Here is a 21,223-nt window from a genome sequence, read left to right as displayed (position 1 = left end):
GGAACTGAACACCCCCTAAGTTTCTTTATATAGTACAGTAGTAAAAATAAGTAGCAAAAGACAGAGTTGATGTAAAGATTGGCCCCACACCACACCTCAAAGAGTTAGAACGCTTGGATTGTGAAACAACACTTCGTTGGCGATGCATGCAAAACCTACCATATTTAGCCGGGTGTGGAACCTAGCCTAGCCGACCTGAACCTAGTCCTTGCCTATACTTTGCAACCTAGCCTAGCCGGGTTTGCCATATTTCGTCCGTGAAAGAAAACTATCATACTTATGTGGTGAAGAACGGCTAGATTTACATGCAAACCCGCGAATGATAGCTCTTGCATTTACATGGTGAAGAATGGCTAATTTTTTAGCAAACTAGTAAAGAGACGATCAAAGCTCTCGCCTAGGGGACCCTGTCACGACGAGGATGTCTAAGGGCTGTCCTAGGACAAGCAACAAGCCTAGTTTGCCATCTTTAGTATTCGAATCAAAAGATGGGCAGCAATATGGAGGTTGGAAGAGATTAGGGCAAGATGTGATTGTATTCAACTCAATAGGCCATGACCCTTTATATATAGGGAGTGGTGGTCTTATGCCATGGGAGATCAAAACCTATTACAAAATGTGTAAGAATACAAATTCAAACTTGGCGCGGCATGGAACTGCGGCGGCGGCTGCTCGACAGACTCGCTAGTGGGTTTTTTGTTTTTTTGTAATTTATTTTCAAAGACGGGCATTTGTTGCCCAATCCGAAAATCTATGATTAACAGTGACTTTGTCTCAGAGGCGGAGATGCTGCCCGCCTCCGAAAACGTGTTCTGCCCGTCTTTGAAAAAGGGTTTGGCAGTAGTGTTTCAACCTCGCAAACTGCACACCTTCTTTGATAAAATTGGTATTTCTCATCATGTTTCTTGTCCACATATGCATCAGCAAAATGGATTCATTGAACGCATAAATACCTTTGTAGATGCTACCGGCCAAGTTGCCAATTACCAAAAGTTAATGATGGTAACCATAAATGCATTTGAAGAGTGGTTGAATCTCATTACACAAACCTTTCTTTGCTCAAAGGGGTCATTACCCATCACATAAATGGGTTTACCTCTTGGCCTAACCAAACCCAAAGTTGATCAGCAGATGTGAAATGTGAAAGAAATGTAAAAGAAGATTGGCTAGTACTTCTTCCTTCCTTTTCCATGCTGAAAGACTAGAGGTCTAGAGCTCACAAATTATGTCTTCTCTTCCTTTCCTACCTTCTACATGAGAATTCTATCTCTACATGACACTACCATATTAAACTGACAAGCACAGAATGAAAACATTGCCTCTAGGTCGTCCATATGGTGACTCAGGGGGCGACACAGCCCCGCCGCCGAAACACCTGCAGCGCCTACCACCTCGGCCACCGCCGCCGCTCTTTGGCTAGTGGTGGCGGCGGCGGCTGTGGCGCCCAACAAGGCTACACCACAGTAGCAGCTTCCCTCTCCTCCCTCCACTCCCCCTTCCTTTTCCGTTGTCGAGTCTCTGTTCCCCGGTGACATGGCCAGCCGGCCGGCGGCGAGCTTGACGCAGATCCGGTGTCCTCCGCCCTGGATTCGGCGTCATCCGCCTCGGATCCAGTGTCGCTTGGGCTGGTGGACGCGGTTGCCCCTCCCCCACCCCCACAACACACATGCTGGATTGGGCGGCTAGGGCTGCCGGCGGATCTGGCCGGGCAGGGACGATGAAACCTGCGACTACAGGGGCTGGTGGCCACTGCCGTGACCCAGCCAGCCCGTGGTGCTGCCGGCCCCCTCCTCATCGCTATTGTGACATGTTCCCCAGGTCAGCAGCGCGTGGCGTCGTCGTGGACTCCTCAAGCCTGGATCCGCTGCCCCCGTGTGGCGGCGGCCGACCCCCACCCCCTGCGCTTCTACCTCGGCCATGGTCCACCATCCCCGTGTGGCGGCAGCAGGCACCACTACCCCCAGCGTGGTGCACTGCAACCCGCCACGGTCGTGTCACGGGGCCCCTTCCATCTAGCGTGGATGCTTGCCGGTGCACGCCTCCCACCGTTGCGGCCGAGTCCCACCGTTGCGGCCGAGTCCAGGAACGGCTCTGCGTGGTGTGGCGGTGACCGGCACCCCCTGTCCAAGTGCAAACGCTTGCCGGTGCACGCCTCCCACTATTGCGGGTGAGTACGGGAACGGCTCCGCGTGGTGTGGTGGCGGCCAGCGGCGTGAAAGCTTGCCGGTGCGTGCCTCCCACAATCGTGGGCGAGTCCGGGAACGGCTCCGCGTGGTCTGGTGGTGGCCGGCACCCCCCTCTGTCTAGGTGTGAAAGCTTGCCGGTGCACGCCTCCCACCATCGCGGGGTGAGTCCAGGAACGGTGGCACCCTCCGTCCATACGCGGACGCTTGTTGGTGCGCACCTCCCACCGCCGCTGGTGAGTCCGAGAACGGTTCCGCGTGGTGTGGCGGCCGCCGGCACCCCCCTCCATCCAGGCGTGAAAGCTTGCCGATGCGCAGCTCCCACCGTTGCGGGTGAGTCCGGGAACGGCTCCGCGTGGTGCGGCGGCACCCGGCATCCCCACCTCCGTCCAAGCGCCGGACGCTTGTCGGTGCGCGCCTCCCTCCGTCGTGGGTGGGTACTACAAGAGAAACCCCCTCTTTTGCAATGGATAGGTGGCAACGCTTAATTTGTTAGTTGCAAGGAATAAGATTGCAACGTTTATTAAACCGTTGGAAGCGTATCCGTGCTCTTGTGAGCTAATGCGGGACTTGTGCTCTTTGATGCGCAGGTTGCTGATTAATAAAATCAGGTTGCTGCTCTTTAATAATAATTAATTAATAAGCGGCAAAAACAGTCAAACACAGGTTTTGAACCTGCGACCTCTTCGAACCAGTCAAGCCATTACCCTGTTGCGTATTATTTCCTCACTAAATTTTACTTATATAATAAGAACAAGGCCAGGTGCAGAGCTTATAACCCATCGCTCCTATTATCCTGTACGCACCCTAATCACGGCCGCCGCCTCTATGCGTGGTGGTACCACGTCCGCCGCCGCTCTGTTCAGTTTTTGACAATTTTAGATTTAAAAATTCCGAATATAATTCCATGGGTTCACAAGTTGTATGGTGTTAGCAAAATAGAGATCACATTTCAAATTTGAGATTTCAGAATATAATTGTTTATATGTCCTTCATAAATCCAGTTGCACCAGGCCCATCATCTCAGTCGACAGGAAATATATTGGAAAAACAATAAAAGTAGTAGCACTGTGAAGGTATAAGACTGAAATTAAATGGCTATAGATGCGCCACCGCTTAGGTGCGATTTCTAAAAAAAAAAACACCTTACAATATTTGATTTCTAATAAACAAAAAAGTAAAAGACTGAAATCAAATGGCTACAGGTGCGCCACAGTTTAGGTGCGATTTCTAAAAAACAAAAAAAAACGCCTTTCAACATTTGATTTCTAAAAATCAAAATCCCCCCTCCAAAAAAAACAGCTTTCATATGGATTTGAACCCATGGCCCCTAACAAACTAAACAACTCTTTATCATTAGGCTCCACATGCTTTTGACTTTGATTTTTTTTATCACATTTTGTAACCTTGTGATAGGCTGCACGAAAGACTTTGTAACTTTCTTATATGACGTCCAATGAAGACGAACTTTGTACCAAAGTTATAGTACCTTTTGAGATTTACAACTTTGTAGTTCAATTTTTTTTTATTTGAGGTCGTTTGGATATCCAAATATGTATCATAAGATTTTATAGAGTTAATACCAGAGTTGTCGATATGCTTTAAAGTCACAAGTGAGTGTGTAGTGGTAGAAAAGGATCTCGGATGGAGAAACAACCAAAATAAAAGTTGTAGATCTTGAAAAATTACAAAACTTTATAATTGACAACTTTTATATGTAAAGTTATTTTGATACTGAGTTATTTGTTTCACCAGATTTAATAGAAGTCAATACCAAAGGAATACATATGCTCTATAGTCATAAGTGAGTGTGTGGTTGTAGTTAAGTATGTCGGATGAAGAAGCGACCAAAACAAAAGTTATAGATTTTGAAAAGTTATGAAATATTGTAGTTGACAGCTTTTTGGTTTGAAATCGTCTATCCAACGAAGATTACATTTAAATTCTAACGTTTCAAATTTGAATTTGTTTAAACAACCTCGGATGGAGAAACGACCAAAGCAAAAGTTGTAGTCTCGAAAAGTTATGCAACTATGTAGTTGACGACTTTTTCATTTAAAATCATTTATCCAACGAATTTATGGCTGAATTTCCTCACATTTGAAATTCAAAATTTTCATACGACCTCTTATAGAGAATTGACCAAAACCAAAGTTGTAAATCTCGAAAAGTTATAAAACTTTGTAGTTGATAAATTTTTTCATTTGAATTCGTTTATAGTCCCAAATACTCATTTAATTTGGATATAGCACTATTAACCATATGTTATTTTTTTCTTGCGCAAAGAAAAACCATATTTTAATTTAGATTCGATTTGCTTGATAGAAAGTATCAATTTAATGTAATTTAATTTGTTAGGCCCGATTAAATGCCTGGGTAATTTTTAGATGTCTTACTTTATTAGCTATCGGATTTAAATGATAACACTACACTAATAATATAAATTCAGCGTAATCACAAATTTTTGTTTTGCCTTTTATGGCTCCCGCCATTCTTTCCCTCATAATTACTTTTTTTTGTCGTATTTCGCTCCCACCATTCTTTCCATCCATTTTTTTTTTATTTCGTACCTTTTTTTTTTCTCCCACACAGCTAATCTACTTTTTTGTTACTCACGCTAATTGTTGAGAAGCCTAATAGTGGGCCCACCCTTCATAGAGACTAGCTAGAGAGGACTGCGTGAAAACAGTATGGGAACCACCCCTAATTAATTGTGGATCTCATCAGTTATCCCAGCTGAATCGTGGTTCCTTTTCTATTATTCTTTTCCATCGCACAAGCACGACTCCATACCTCTATCTCCTTGCTGCAAACCACTACGCCACCACCGGTGCAGTAGCGGCGCTGCGTCCCCGCACCAGCGCCAGTGGCTGCACCGCGCCGCCGCAGGACAACGCCCATGTGCCCCCGCACCCTCGCCGGTCCCTGTCGCCGCCTCCAGAGGTCACCGTCGCTGGTCCCTGTTGCCACCTCAAGAGAACGGCGTTGGATCGATCCCTTCTTCCGTGCAGCACGGCGATGATCTGAGCTCACTTCTTGTCCGCAGGTTCGTATCACTCTCCCGCCTTCTGCCTACTTCCGCTTCTTCACCGCTCGCGACGAGTTCGCGCCGCCGCAGTGTGCGCGGCTGGTCCATTCCGTGCGTGGCTCGACGATTCCTGAATTTTTAGAATTCTACTAGAAACCAAGCGCGGTGTTGCTGCGCGTCTCCCTGTGTCTGATCAGCCCGTGATGTGAGATGAGTCGCCCAGCCTTTGAGCCAAACTGACCAATGGATCTTTTCATGTTTGAAATGAGTTGATGATGTCTTGTTTGGCGCATGCTTGTCTGAAATCAAGCTCAAAAGTATAATAGCAGTTCGTACAATAATATCTAACATTTCCTTAAACTAATTACTCACATTGAGGCACATTTAAATTTTTTTAGAGTTCAAGGGCGGCACCCCGGCCTTTATAATGCAAAGACCAACAGTTAAGCATTCATACATCATGCGTCACAGTGTAAAGCACCCAACACCACACTGAACCCCAGATATTGAACATCCAGAAAAGGTAAACAGGCGACACAAACTACATGTTCCAAGCTTCGCGCATGCCAGCAAAACTGATCCATTTTTTCTCCAGTTTTGCCTTCTCCAGATCATCCACCACCATAGCACTTGCTTCTTCAGACAGCGGCAGCGACTTCCAGTCACCACCGGTTTGATACAGAAGACGCTCCCATTTGTTGCTTATCTGATTAAGCCAGGCATCCTGTGAGGCCTTGTTGCCAGGAACTTCAACTTGTCCAGGCACCGTAAGAAGTCTGGGACATGCTCCTTTGGGCACAAAGCACTCCAGTTCTGCAGCATGCTAGCTACCTTCAGTAGCAGCACACGCCCATCCTTCCACAAAAGCCCCTGAAAACACCAGCTATTCCTTAATTTCCAAAGCCCCCACAGGGCAGCAGCACAAAAACTATTGGCAACTAAGAACTTTTTGTTACTTAACCACATAGTACCTAAAGACAAGAAATCAGAACCAACAGATCTATCTAAAACCTCAGAAATAGAAGACCAAAGCTGTCTAGCAACTGCACAGTCAAAGAATTAAGAGCTGAATAGATTCAGCTTCTGCACAGAACAAACATGAGGGATCATCCACTTTTCTTCTAATAGTTAAATTATCCCTAGTGAGAAACAGCCGGCACAAAAACAGGAGTCACACCTCTAAAGTTGATGACTTTGTTGGCCCCTTAATCTTCGGAACGGATGAGCCGAGCACTTACTGGCGTTGCTGACCACACACTATGGCTAGAGGTAGAAGAAGATGGATGAAGACAGAGCACACACACTACACAAGCACCAGCGTTAGCCGGAGCTCACCGCTATATCTTTGAACCAGAGCCGCTCTGAACCAGAGCTCTGTAGTCTGAGTGTGGCAACTAAACTTAGTATTCCATTGCTCTTTCGATGGAATATATACAACTCTAGCTGTACCTCTACCAGGTACATAGTTGTTGGCCAACTACCAACTCCTGGGTACAAGAGTACACCAACTACCTACTCCTAAGGTACATGGTACACCAACTACCTACTCCTAAGGTACAGGGTACACCAACTACTCATAGCAGTACAATGCTTACCTCAGCCCACTACCAAATCATGGCTGATGTAATAGCTACCAACTAATATACTACAGCTACAGCTACATGAACTGTTCAGCAGAGCCGAGCAATCCTCAACTCCGAGCAGGGAGTGGTCGGCCGAGCCGACCAGTCTCCCACCAAGGAGAAATGAGGAGCAGCAGATTATGTCTAACAATTCTTTCTCTAATCCTGCTGCTAGCTCGATGCCTTGACCTAATCCATGCTAATCATCTTCCTCAGCTCCATGAACCGCAGACGTCCGAGTGACTTGGTGAGGATGTCAGCGAGCTGTTTGCCGGTCTCAACAAACTCGATGATGATATGCCCTCCATCGATGCAGTCCCGGAGGAAGTGGAACTTGATATCGATGTGCTTGCTTCGGTCGTGGAGGACAGGGTTCTTGGCGAGGGCGAGGGCGGGCTAGTTGTCCACCATCAGAGTTGGCGGGTGAGCTTCCTCGCCGGTTAGCCCACCCAGCAACCGGCGCAGCCAGACAGCCTGGCACGCTGCCGTGGCCGCTGCGACGTATTCCGCCTCACACGTCGACAGCGCCATGATCTTTTGCTTCAACGACTGCCAAGCAATGGGGGCCACTCCAAAGAAGACGAGCACGCCGGAGGTGCTCCGTCGCCCATCAATGTCGCCCGCCATGTCCGTTTCGCTGAAAACAGTGAGCTCTGGCTCACCTTCCTTTGCCTTGGGGGTGCCTCACTGAACACCGTGAGCCGCAACCCACCCTTGCCGCCACTCTTGGGGAAGATGATCGCTTGATTGAGCGTCCCCTTGACATAGCGCAGTAGTCTTTTGACCGCCGACCAGTGATCCTCACACGGGTTCTCCATGAACCGGCTGACGTACCCGACCGCGAACGTGATGTCCGGCCGAGTATGCATGAGGTAGCGTAGCCCGCCAACGATGCTCTGGTAGCGCGTCGTGTCCACCTTCGCCGCCGTGCTGTGCTTGGACAACTTCAGCTGCTCTTCCATCGGAGTTGCGCACGGCTTGCACTCTGCTATGCTGCTCCGCTCCAGCAGCTTCTCCACATAGGTGCGCTGGCCTAGGGAGATGTGCTCCTTCCCATGCCTCATCTCAATGTTGAGGTAGTAGGAGAGCGTGCCGAGATCGCTCATTTTGGAACGAGCAGTCATCTCACGCTTGAAGCTATTGATGTCCTCCGTATGCGCGACGGTGACTATCAAGTCATCCACATATATGCCAACGATGAGCTCCTCCTTCCCCCATTGCCGCGTGTAGAGCACGTGCTTGGTTGCGCACCGTGCGAACCCAAGCTCGCCCAAGGTGGCATCGAGCTTGGCGTTCCACGCCCGAGGGGCCTGCCGCAGCATGTAGAGCACCTTGCGCAGCTTGAGCACCTTGTGCTTAGCGCCCTTGATGGCGAAGCCCAGAGCTTGCTTGACGAAGACCATCTCCGCGAGCTCGCCATTGTGGAATACAGACTTGACATCGAGGTGGTGGACGCGCCAATCCTTCACTGCTGCCATGGCCAACAACAAGCGAACAGACTCCATACGAGCCACCAGAGCAAAGACTTCCTCGAAGTCGATGCCCTCATGCTGCACGAAGCCACGGGCGATGAGCCAAACCTTGTACTTGACAATGGTGCCACGCTCGTCCCGCTTCACCTTGTAGACCCACTTCAAGCCGATCGGCCTGCAGTCCATCGGTGGATCTACCAACTCCCACGTGCCATTGTCCTCGATAGCCTTCATCTCCTCCAACATCGCCCGTCGCCAATTGGTGTCGTGTTCAGCTACTACGAACGTCGGTGGCTCCTCGGCACTAACAAGGAGCAGCTCTAGATCGTCGAGCAGCCAGCTCGCTAGTCCTGTGGCCCTTGCATTGCCGACGATGTTGTCCAGCCTGCGGAACCAGACCTCCTCGCCATCGTGGAAAGCTTCCACGAACTCGCTAATGTCTCTCAGAGGGGAGGTGAACTCGATCGGTGGTCCCCTCAGCACTGCTGCTGAAGTGCTTGGCGCCCCCTCTGCAGTGATTGGCACCCCTCTCGGAGTGCTCGGTACTGCTGCTGAAGTGCTCAGCATCCCCTATGCAGTGCTCGGCACCCCTACTGGAGTGCTCAGCACTGCCCTAGGAGTGCTTAATGTGAGGCAACCCAGTCACCATCTTCTCCAGCCGACCAAAAGTGTCGAAGCTGAGATGTCCATACCGGGCATGCCATAGCCACGGCTCCTCTATGCATCGTGCAGCCAAGCAGATGGGCTGCTCCACCTTGAGGTCGAGCAGGTACAGCCGGTTCCAAGACCTCTTCACCTTGGCAAGAAGCCGCTGCTCCCGGTCCCTGATCCTGAGGACGATGTCCTTGATCAGTACCTCGCTGCCACGCTCATCCAGCTGGCCAATGCTGATGATGCTTGAACCCAGCTGCGGGATGTAATATACATCCGTTAGTGCGCGGTGCTCGCCGTTCGGGCACCGGAAGATGATGGTGCCGCGCCCTCAGATTGCCACCCTTGAGCCATCACCGAACTTCACCATGCCGGTCACGTTGTCGTCGAGCTCGAAGAAGGCTTCCTTGGAGCCCGTCATGTGGTTGTTGGCGCCGGAGTCCAGGTACCACCGCTGCTCCTGCTCACCGCCACACGTTCGAGGTGGACTTGGGCGCGCGGTTCGTCGAGGTTGACAGCCTTCCCAGGCCCTTCCACCGTCATCATCTCTCCCTTCTCCTCTGCCTCAACGTCGTGCAATGCACAGAACATCGCCATCAGGAGAGTGGCATCGTCATCCTCATCAGCCTGTGCCAGATGAGCCTCTGCCTTCTTCTCCTACTTGCGATTTGGGCATTCCTTCGCCCAATGGCCTGTCTTCCCGCAGCGCCGGCAGGCGTTGGGGTCGACCTTCTTCTTTTCTGAAGAAGCTTTGCCGCGGTGCTTGCCATCGCCACCGTGGCTGGAGGAGGCTTCCCCGGACTTCCTCTCCTTCATCCGGGCAGCCCACTCCTCCTCTATCAGTAGCAGCTTGCCACTGTCTATCGTTGCTGTCACCTGCTACAGGCGATCGTCCACCGCCCGCAACCGACCAGTCACATCCTCAATGGTGACGGTGGACAAATCCAGCATTGTCTCTATGGAGAGAGCGATCTGAATGTACTTCGCCGGCACAGAGTGGAGATACTTGGAGACCGCCTCTTCTTCATTGATGGTGACACCGTGGCTCCTCAGCTTGCTGATGATTGTCTATAGGCAGAGGGAGAAGTCCTCCACCGATTCACCATCCTTGAACTTGAGGTTGGCGTACTCATGCTTTAGCAGCTGGGCCGTCGTCTTCTTTGCGCGGTCGGAACCGAAGCGCATCGCCGCAATGGCCTCCCACGCCTCCTTAGCAGAGCTCTTCGCCCCCAACGGCTCCCTGTACTCCGGTGGCACAACAGTGAGGATAGCCTCTAACGCTGACATGCCGTCTTCTTCGTTGTCGGTGCCCTTATCAACAGCATTCCAGAGCTGTCGAGCTCTGAGCTTGACCTTCATGGTCACCGTCCACTCGCCATAGTTGGTGCGAGTCAGCATCGGCCAACTGGTGCCATTGACCTCCTGCACTGTGCGCACAACGACCTCCTGTCGTGGCTGGGCAGACACAACAGCACCATTGCTGTCGCCCATCTCTGAACCTTCCGTCATCGCCAGCGGTTAGTCTGGTGATGGCACTTGTATGGCTCTGATACCACTTGTTGGCCTCTGTATCTTTGAAACGGGTGAGCCGAGCATTCACCGGCGTTGCCGACCACACACTATGGCTAGAGGTAGAAGAAGATGGATGAAGACAGAGCACACACACGCTGCACAAGCACCAACGCTGGCCGGAGCTCACTGCTATATCTCTGAACCAGAGCCGCTCTGAACCAGAGCTCTGTAGTCTGAGTGTGGCAACTGAACTTAGTATTCTATTGCCCTTTCGATGGAATATATACAACTCTAGCTGTACCTCTACCAGGTACATAGTTGTTGGCCAACTACTTACTCCTGAGTACAAGAGTACACCAACTACCTACTCCTAAGATACATGGTACACCAACTACCTACTCCTAAGATACAGGGTACACCAACTACCTACTCTTAAGGTACAGGGTACACCAACTACTCATAGCAGTACAATGCTTACCTCAACCCACTACCAAATCATGGCTGATGTAATAGCTACCAACTAATGTACTACAGCTACAGCTACATGAACTACTCGGCAGAGCCGAGCAGTCCTCAACTCCGAGCAGGGAGTGGCCAGTCTCCCACCAAGGAGAAATGGGGAGCAGCAGATTATGTCTAACAGACTTTGTACATGGATTGAGAAGAATAAACTCCCTGTGAGTTAAACTGCCATACCAAAGTATCTTCTCCCACAGAGAAAGAAATAGTATGATTATTTGATTTCTTGCGAGTAGTCTGATCTATTATGTACTTATTTTTTGCATGCTTACAGAGCTGGAAAAATCAAAATAAGTCTGTTGCATTGGGTACAATAGTAAGTTGTGATCCAACACAGAAACTTGATGGTGTTCAGCTCGGCAAAGAATTTTGGATGGTTCTCCTTAGTTTTGCAATGGTAGATGATGAACCATTGATACGACCATACAAAGGCTACAAGGTTATTGGAGACGTAAGAGTTACTGTTGCATGACCATCAACTTTTGTACCATCTTTTCTATAACCCAATATAATTTTAGGTCTCATAAGTGTTATATTAAATTAATCCAACTTTCATATGTAGATCAAGAAGATAAATGTATGATCACATCAGTGGAACGCTAGACTAGAGTGCAGGAAGGGGAAAGGATGGCTGCTGGCATACTAAGAGGGATCCCTTTATATGTTTTATATTTTGCTCACATAGGAACTTGTACTCCGAACAAAAGTTGCGTCATGAATTATGTGGATGGTACTCATTGTAATGCAACAAATTCTTTATACTATATATATATATATATATATATATATATATATATATATATATATATATATATATGGTTGAGTGTGCTTATTTTCTATGTGTTGGATAATCTTGCATTTTTCATTAAATTGTACATGAATTATCTCTATTATTGTCTCAAAAATTAAATAATAATATGATATTAATGACTGAATAATTCATTTCTTACAACACATGTAAGTGTTGCAATCGACCAAATCTATATGTTACAACAAACCATAGAGGCCGTTCACCCATGGTTTTTTCAAACACATATAAGCGTTGTCATAACCTGTCATTATGTGTTGCAACTTTGCAATTGTTATTAGTATAGTTTACCAACACATATATAAGTGTTGCAACAGATCCTTGCAACGCCACTTTAGGCAACACATATTAGATGCATTGGTATAGACCTTGCCAACGTAAATATAGACTTTTAGCAACGCATATTTGCGTTGCAAAAGGGGGTGTCGTTTTGTAGTTTGAGAGCACTAGCAAAGGTTCTAGGCGAAAGCTCAGCTCAGATCAGCCTGGGCCAGCGACGAGGATCTCCTTGAAGGTGTCACTAAAGAAACTCTTGCTGTTGTTTCTCCTAGATCGACCTGATCAAGGCGGTTTCCTCTCGGCACAGGGCTCGGACGAAAGCCTTGCCAAGCTCCTACTTGTGAGATGATGATTACATTGTGGCGCCATTCACCTCCCTGGAGGCATCGTCGAAGAGTTCCTATGCCTTGGTGTTGTAGTTTTTTCTTCTCTTTTTTGTGTATTTGTGGTTGTGCCACCGTGCGCCCTTGTGCTGGGGCATTTTGTTGTTGTTTTCTTATTAGTGGATATGCCACAATCTAGCCCTTGTGTTGGGGCTACTGTACTGGTTTTAGTTTGGTTTTCCAAAATTAACCGGACGACAGGGTTTTGCCTCATTCCCTAAAAACGAGGCTGTTGATGATAATCAATACTATTCAGGTGGGATGCTCTCCCCCGGTGACCGTTCAAAAAAACATTGCCTCTAAAGAGGAGCTAAGCAAATGCTAGTAAACCACCCCCAAAGGAAGGAGGCCTGGGAGTCCTAGGCCTGAAAACCCAAAAATTTCCACATATTCTACAATATAATGGACATTCCTTGGCTCTCAAACATTATTCCAATGATAATTTAATATCTAGCCAAACAAAAAAGGGCTCCCTGTGGCAGGACATACTAAAGCTCATTGGCAAGTATAAGGGTATGGCATCAATGTTAATATCATATGGCAAGAGCTGCTTTCTTAGGGAAGATCTTTGGGGAATCGGTGTTCCTAGACTGCTATACCATGAATTGCATTCCTATGCAAAAAAAAAAAGCACATTTCAGTGGCAAAGGTCTGCTCCTTTGAATCTGTTTACCATCTCTTAATAGACCTCCCCATGTTTCGACGAGGCTTCCACTCAAATCCAGTAACTCAACACTGTACTAGAAAATTTGGCCTTCACACAAGAGGTTGATATTTGGTCTTACATTTAGGGATGTACTTTTTTGAGAAAAATTCCCTATATGACACTTGCAAACTCACTTTCCTTGGATAGCCATCAAAAGTTTAGGCTTCCTTCTTTAACACTACCTTCGAATTTTGTGCCCCGTCTGGCACTCCTATTGCTTCTGCTAGCTAACACTGTTAACTGACATATCAAGAGACAAAATTGCCCCTGATGTAACCATGAGCAGTTCACACTTCAATGATTATCACTAAGCCGCCGTGCTGCCACTCAATGGTGGCCACCCCACTTTCCCCTGGCCTCGAGCGGTCGAGCCTTCGCGCCGCCTCACTAGGACACCACGGTGCCCCTAGCCTCCAACCGTCGCGTGTTGGGCTGCTCCCGCTGCAACGCTGTTGTACCCATACCCATTAAAAATGACTCCACTGCCCCAATCGTGGCCTCTCAGGAGGGCCAGATGCCTGTGGGTGAGGGGCTGCACCAGTGTCCGCATCACTGCGACTATTGCTTCTTGCCTCACCCACTACCCAAACTAGTATAATGCCCATACTAACACTACAGCAATTATAAAAATGACTATGTTTATTAAAAATGAAGTAAATGGTAAGATAGATTAAGACTGATGCCAAAAGAGATTGTCAGCTAGCAAATGGAGATGCACATGAAAACAACCAAATGGAGAAGAATATGTACGGACAATATTTGCAAATTGCGAATAAATAATTTGGCTAAAAATGTTCCTCTATCAGGGCTACTTGCTTACTTGTACTGTTTGACATTATCATGTTCCTCAAATCCAATGAATGCTGGTGCTTCTCCACTTGTCCTCAGATCCTCGGTAGTCTTTTGAAAATATATGCAAGACAAATCATATTATGAATGGCAAGAAGAATTTGATAGTGTTGCTGCTACTAAACATTTGGTCAGAACCAATTAAGATGCGCCAGCTTAACTGGCCAGTAGGAAATAATGCTGAATCAGGCAACCAACTCTTGCACCTGCAGCCAATCTACTCGCTGATAGAAAGCTTACCACTACTGGTGCATTTTTCCCAACACCTGGAAGTAGCTCAAAATTCAGGAAGATGACAAAACTATGCCCAGCTCACACTAAATCCTAATAGTTAATAAAGATTGTATATTCCCATGAGTACAAATGCAGCATAAGATAAATAAACACCACTATCTAGTTAATAAAAATTATTTTTTTATGACATATGCTTGGCACTACGAAGCATGTAAAGACTTACTTCTGTAGTTATTTCCATACAGAAGATACTAATGAGCAATGACTAAACTAAAGCTTCAGCAGTACAATGTAAGGACACTACGAATTTGGTAAAAACAATCTCTTACTCCATACATCATTTTTATCATCCAGATCACTCCGAAATACAAAGAACAGTGGTGCCAAAATTTCATTCATCCCTTGTACATATCTTATTCCAGCATTCAGCTTGGCAAAGATTAACAATACATTTTTCAAAGATTCCTGTATGAAAGAAAAATTCGAGACAGCATCAGGTACCAATAAAAGAGCAATAAAGGAGGGAAAAGCTGCTCATACATGCAACAAACCCAGCAGCATATGAGCAATAGTTGGCTCAAAGGTTTCTTACATCATTTTCTTTTTCTCAAACCAAAGTGAACCTATGTTGTGGAGCAGGAATAATGAAGTAACCAATTGCATTATCCAGTTCCACTTGATTCTTGCTATGATCAAGTTATACATGGAAATGTTAATAAGAATACATCATAAAAACAACGACGACTGCCATATGAATAGCTCTAAAAATTCGTGTTCGTGGATGCAGAAACCAGGTATGATATGTGCAACGAAAACAGCAATCAAGATACCATAAGTATGACCAGAATCTGCAGTGACTTACAGGGTTTCTAAGGAACTCATCTTTGAAAGCCGCGTACTATTCTCTCTTCTTTGCCAGCTCCTGCTCCCACAGCGAGCGGTCATTGGGCAGATAGCCCAGTAGCACGCGCACAACAATAACATGCACTGTCAGTGACTGAAAAGGCAAAACCAAAACCTTTGGCTGCAACCTTTCCACTATTGACAGAATCAGAATGCTTCATCAGTCTTCACCAAAGGTTGAAGAAAAAAATACAGCTTCAGCCGGCTATTAGCATCCAAAGCAAAAGGATAAACTAAAATTTCCTAGAGAAATGGACTGATTAGAGGACAATCATACAAATTAAGGCCATCCTACAATGAAAACTATTTGCTTCACAGAAGATTGCAGTACCATTGCCTCAATGAGGCTAGCTTCCCAAATACCAAAGCCTCTGATGCTCATGCTGTGACCACAGAACAAATTCTAAAGATACAGGAAGGCGAGCCAATCAAGTACCTTCCACAATCTAGTATATTGCATGTGCTAACGCTATGGCAGCAAGCATGAACTGTAATTAATTAGCTTGCAGATGACACAGCCTTCATTAATATCTGTAGGTACATTTTCCTGTCATATAACCATTGCATGAGGGGCAAACTCTCTTGCATGTCTACCTACATTTTTGCAGTATAAAAAAGGTTACCCACCTCCTCTTGCTATGGATATATGATATGCCACGGTGACAATGACACCACAGCCAATTCAGCTTCGATGCCACCCATCGTCGCTTCACCAGCGCGGTAACACGAATGTTATCAAAAGTCTTGTTGTGAGCTTCTGACTGACACACAGCTCCTCTTGCCAAAAAAAAAAAATGTTTCCCTATCGCAAATCGCAAGTGGTAGTTACCTGGCATCGATCTGCTAAACAAAAAATTCAGTTACTATACTATATTTGGCAAGAATTCATGAAGTAGATATTACACAAGAAAATTTTAGTCAGTTTTTTTTATCATTGCAATGTATTTCTTTTCTCTGGTTGACATCTTCCATTCTTTTTAGTCTACAAATAATGTACAGATTCTGTATTGCAACAAGAGAGAAAAGGATGCCTTAACACGGACATCAACTCGAAATTCAACAATCATTTAAAATCCTTCTTGATTTATCTAAAAACAAAATGAAACACAGCCTTTAATGAAGGTACAGAGCGAAAATTTCTAACAGCCTACAAATGATAGGAAAGATCTGTACTCATCGTGCATAAGTAATGATCAGTTATTCTATATTCCGTCCATCTGTTTTTGGCTTTTCAAACAAAAAAAAATCACAGCAGAGTGGAACGCCCTGTTGAAACAAGCCATTGTCACCACATGATTCATTAGGCTGGATTCAATTAAGATAATGAAAAGAGTATACATACCAGAGTGGTGCGAAGCAACTTGCAGGCTTGCAGGACCCTAAATACAACCTGCTAGGCAATAAATTGAACACCCTGATCGCGAATGGGCGGCCATGCTCTGGCAACCAAGCACACGACGGGGAAGTCATCAGCTCACAGGGAAAGAAGCCTAGCAAGACAAGATCGAGGAGCGGTGATAGGAGGAGGGGAACAAACCTCCCAGTTCACGCTGGACGCCGCCGCCGGATCCACCGTTCTGCGCGCACATTGAGCGACGGTCAGTGTCGGATCACAACCGCCCAACCTGCACGCTCACGCGGCGGGCAAAGGCAGCCAGCCACAGGAGGCGGGATAGAACTCACCTTGGCCGGCACCTTGGCCGGTGCCGCGGCCTCGTCTACTGTCACCGACGGTGTGGGGGCGTCCTCAGATCCGGCCGGCGCCGTGTCCTCGGTGGGGTGGCGAGATCCCGACGAACGCCGCAGCCAGCGGCTGGGTCCCTCTCCCCATCCACGACGGCCGCCTTGACGACGACGTAGCCCTTGCCCTGTTGCCCTCGCGGCCCACAGTACTCGCGGTTACTGTTCACACTAGGCCCTATTGGCTCGACTTAGGCCCCATACTTCCGTAGCCCATCATGGCTATATCGGCCTGTGAGTCTGTGACAGTTCCAAACTCAGAGGAACTTTTGTGTAATACACAGGTGTGAAACGACGCTTAGGCCTTGTTTCGATGTACTCGGATTCGCATCGATCCACGTGTGTTGGGGTGGATTGAAGTGGAACTTGAACTAAATTCTATCTCAACACATGTGGATTGAGGTGAATCCGACGACATCCAAACAATGTCTTAAGGAAAAAAGATACGCACATGGGATTCAACTAAATTAAGCCAACTCTAGTGACAGCAAAAAAATGTGCAAATATTGCACAAGCAAACAGTGTCACAGAAAGTGATAATCAAAATGGTACCTCAGGAATTGGCTGAACTCTTCTCCTTTCTTCAAGTAGTCTGGGAACCGAAACCTGCAAGGGGACTACACATAGTTAAGGCCAGTACATACAGCAAGGTTTTACTGAGAAACAGATCTATCAGCACAACCAGTGACACCTGTCTGGTGACAACAAAGCACGAAGCAAAATCGTCTACTTTTCCTGCTGGAACAAAAGATCTACAGTTATTTATCGGAAGAAAGGTCTTCTCATGCTACCTCTCAACTTTAGCAGGAGGAAAAGCACCATCCATAGTTTTGGTTGAACAAACCATGCAAACAAATCTAGGCAAGCATTGGACATGAAGGAACTCAAAGGAGCATATATCGCTGTCTTTTGCAGGACTGTAAAAAACATATGGCAGCAACAAAAACTATATAAGCTTAGATCAAATTATACTCCAGAATAACTACTTTGTGGCTCTAAAATCTCAATGACCATTTTATAAGGTTGCATAAATTTCTAATAAGGCATGGTACAGGGTAAAATCGTTTGACCACCCAAAAAACATGAAGAAACTACAGTAATGGGGATATCATCTCCGTATGAATCGCAGGCTGAAGAGAATAGTGAATTTAGTGGAATAAGGTCATGCTCATTAGGTTAATATAAAGTGACTTATTGGCATGCCAATGGATTGCTGGATAGCCAAAACAAAAAAATTCTCATCCTTTGTATTCTGCTCTTCGAGCTCTTATATAAAAATTAAAGTTTTCTGCTGCTGTGTTCTGGGTGCTATAATATGTAGCTATGTATTATAGTGCTCCAGGAAATCACCTCTTTGCCAGGGATTCTAACGTGGAATGGCCGTTTTTGTTTTGCTGGTTCGATGCTGTTGTCTGTGTATGTTTCATCATCGCTTTCTTTTTCCTGTATCATTGAAATAGAATCCACTGGCGGAGCCAAGGGGGGGCTGGCAGGGGCCATGGCCCCCCCCAATGTTTCACAACAAAAAAAATTAGTAGTATGACTTAATATTTTTTATTTATATTAAGAGGGAGATTATATAAAATTCTTGTCATATATACCTATTAATATCTTCTAGATAATATAATCATACAAAACACAACTAGATAATAAAATTATCGCAATGAAAAAGACCGAGCCGGCCCCCCTAAGTATAATTCCTGACGGCCGGCCCCCCTGAGTATAAATCCTGGCTCCGCCACTGATAGAATCGTCACAGAGTTTACACATGGTGGAAAGGTGTCAATAAATAAGTAAAGTAACTCTATATAGATACAATCACTATATTTATCAATCTGCAATGTTATTCGCGCGCTTAGCATAAACTTTCTCAGATTTTTTTTTCTACGACTGCAAACATTGGTGATGTACTAAATATTTAGCATGAACCGCATATTCATGGGCTTAGATAAATGATCAGGCCTATGAACATATCTGAAATGTACTGCTTCTGTGCACAGGTTTCTGAAAGTTTTGACTGAAGTGATTGGCGCTATATGTTCTGCACTGACAGTGGAAAAAGTAAAAGGGTAGTGCAACTAACTGGGACAATTTTATTTATGTAAGAAAACCCAAAGTATGTTGCATAGCAGGATAAGCTAATGTAGAAGAAATGACCTAGTTGAGTAAACAAACAGTACTGTTCGCTGAAAATCCTCCGATGGGAAGGGTCTCCCATCTGCACACACACACCCAAATTTGTAGTGCGAAAGATTAATGACTCACAAAATGAGGTTGCTGCTCAAGTGCAGATGGAAATTAAGTCAAGGAACGATGCCTGGATTAATTCAGAGCCTTGCCAGCTACTCCTACTCTGGTTGTTTGGCTTAAGCCTCAAGCAGTTGTTGTGTATACCGACTCATCGCCAAAGTCAAGCAGTAGAACAGTCATAAATCCTAGTATTATATAATATATAATATATAAATTGACTAATTGATGAATGACCGACTCGGTTATCGTGTATACCATCCGATGTAGAAGAACGGATCATCAGCGGGGTCAGGTCGGGCCGGGCCGGGCCGGACAAAACCCGACGCTCCTTTGTGTTGGGCAGTGCCCGACTGTGGCCTGTGGGACGGCCCGCGGGCCAACCCGGCAGCCCAACGACACCTCCCGCTAGTCCCGTCTCCCCTTCTCCGCCGCTTGTAGACGCTCGACATTGATGGAGGTGAGGCCGACTCCGGTGAAGTCGACGAGGGCGGCGGCGCATAGATGGGGTCCGAGGCCGGCACCCGGCAGCAACTGGCTTGCATCGCACACCCTCCCTCGAATCGGGATCTGGTAGGTGGCCATGGCCTTGCAGGCGGTGCGAGAGAGAGGAGAGCTTCGGTCGGGCCGTCTGGTCTGGAGGGCCGGCGCAAGCCCACGAATCGGGGCATCGGCCGAGAATGGGAAGGAATGGGAAAAAGGACGGAGAGAAATAAATATCAGCCATCAGGTGGGCTGATTGGATTTGGGATCGGACGACCCATGAGCAAATTTTTTTAATAACTTTCTACTGTACATCGTATTATGACCTTTACCTCTGTCCCAAAATAAGTGTAATTTTAGCTTCCTTCTAAACTGAAATATTTTATGCTAAATATGGCATGAGTTGCAACGATCCTTAATCATCATGTAACTTAATCACACTGATAGTGAGTTACTTTTCGCATGTGTTTAGGTGTGATTATTAAGGATTCATCAATTTGCACTGATTAATGAGAGATTTCCATCTCTGCGTCTTCGTTTGGGGTGTGAACATTTCTGCACTGATTAATGAGAGATTCCCGGGCAATTCATACCTGATAATTTCCGTCATTTTCTCATTCACAAGCAGGTACAGCTGTAAGTGGTCATCAGATTCAGACGTCATATGTTGTTTCTGCAATTTGAGAATACTATACTGGTTGGCTGGCGTCTGCTCCATGATGCATGGTATGAAGCATATATACAGTTGTAAAAATTATATGAACCTTGCAGTTGTCATGCTTTCTGCACAAGGATGGACTTGGTACGTTTGCAAAAGATCCTCCTTATCTATCATATATAAACTTTGGAGGGGTCACTGCTGCAAAGATGCATACATACCATATTAATCTATCATTCTACTATACTACGTTGATTACAGAGTCTGACTGGATTATAGTATATCGAGCCTCCGTAGCACCACAGTAGCCTCGAATAAATTTAGGCCTTGTTTAGTTGTAGGAAGTTGGAATTTGGAGCTATCGTAGCACTTTCGTTTTTATTTGGCAATTAATGTTCAATCATGGACTAATTAGACTCAAAACGTTCGTCTCGCAATTTCCCACGAAACTATGCAATTAGTTTTTTTTTCGTCTACATTTAATGCTCCATGCACGGGCCGTAAACATTCGATGTGACATAGCACTTTTTGGAAATTTAGGGTGGAACTAAACAAGGCCTTAGTATTCATAGTAGGATGACTGATTTGTCTCGGTGTTCCATCTCAGACATTATTTGTTCACTCACTTTTCAGGTTTGGGGTACCAGTACTCTGCTTCACCTGTCCATGTATGGAGCTGGGGAGAGAAGCAAAACATGGAAAATTTGATTAGTGCAACCTGACAGGTGCCCTTTTTTAGTCTGACTTGCAGCGGCGAATCTAGACTAAACTGCTGCCGGGGTCGCACAGATTCATGAACTCAATTTGATGGGGTCGTAGCTGGCCGGAATACGCGGGGTTCCACTGATTCGTACAAAGTTATCGGGATCGCATGACCCCGACACAAGCACTGTGGCTTCGCCGCTGCTGACTTGTGTCCTCCAGATGCATAAGCAACAGACAGACA

General features: G+C 46.3%; 1 protein-coding gene and 1 long non-coding RNA gene across 24 annotated transcripts; one reads left to right on the top strand and one right to left on the bottom strand.

Annotated features, from left to right (window-relative positions):
* The first annotated feature begins 4,947 nt into the window (after window positions 1-4,947).
* On the top strand, window positions 4,948-12,124 carry LOC136487258 (uncharacterized). The gene is made up of 4 exons (XR_010767205.1): window positions 4,948-5,229; window positions 11,003-11,145; window positions 11,262-11,438; window positions 11,550-12,124. It is a non-coding gene; the product is annotated as an uncharacterized lncRNA (long non-coding RNA).
* LOC136487257 (uncharacterized) lies at window positions 5,610-19,803 on the bottom strand. Of its 23 annotated transcripts, none has more exons than XR_010767200.1 (10): window positions 19,395-19,803; window positions 18,240-18,332; window positions 17,581-17,624; window positions 17,442-17,495; window positions 16,833-17,129; window positions 16,687-16,726; window positions 16,492-16,588; window positions 15,777-16,415; window positions 13,984-15,696; window positions 5,610-6,081 (listed from the first exon to the last, which is right to left on the bottom strand). XR_010767200.1 is itself a non-coding variant. In XM_066484388.1 (10 exons), exons 1-4 carry the CDS (start codon window positions 19,679-19,681, stop codon window positions 17,081-17,083), a joined length of 483 nt encoding a protein of 160 aa, XP_066340485.1. In that variant the 5' UTR covers window positions 19,682-19,803; the 3' UTR covers window positions 5,610-6,081; window positions 13,984-14,278; window positions 14,583-15,696; window positions 15,777-16,415; window positions 16,492-16,588; window positions 16,687-16,726; window positions 16,833-17,080. The 23 variants fall into 23 exon arrangements, 16 of the variants coding, with proteins under 16 accessions (XP_066340485.1, XP_066340487.1, XP_066340482.1 ...); XR_010767203.1 differs by having other exon boundaries at window positions 16,833-17,121; XM_066484388.1 differs by lacking the exon at window positions 17,581-17,624 and having other exon boundaries at window positions 13,984-14,278; window positions 14,583-15,696.
* Window positions 19,804-21,223: the final 1,420 nt, after the last annotated feature.

Source organism: Miscanthus floridulus, chromosome 10, assembly GCF_019320115.1.
Source record: "Miscanthus floridulus cultivar M001 chromosome 10, ASM1932011v1, whole genome shotgun sequence".
Lineage (NCBI taxonomy): Eukaryota > Viridiplantae > Streptophyta > Magnoliopsida > Poales > Poaceae > Miscanthus > Miscanthus floridulus.
The sequence above is the reverse complement of the archived record's forward strand: the minus strand, read 5'-3'. Positions and strand labels throughout refer to the sequence as shown.

Coding starts and splice junctions, on each gene's coding strand:
- LOC136487257 (XM_066484384.1), bottom strand. CDS start 19,681: ATGCAAGCCAGTTGCTGCCGGGTGCCGGCCTCGGACCCCATCTATGCG. Junction 18,333..19,394: donor CCGTTCTTCTACATCGGATG/GTATACACGATA, acceptor TCAATGATACAG/GAAAAAGAAAGCGATGATGA. Junction 17,130..17,441: donor GAGTTCAGCCAATTCCTGAG/GTACCATTTTGA, acceptor GAACTGTCACAG/ACTCACAGGCCGATATAGCC.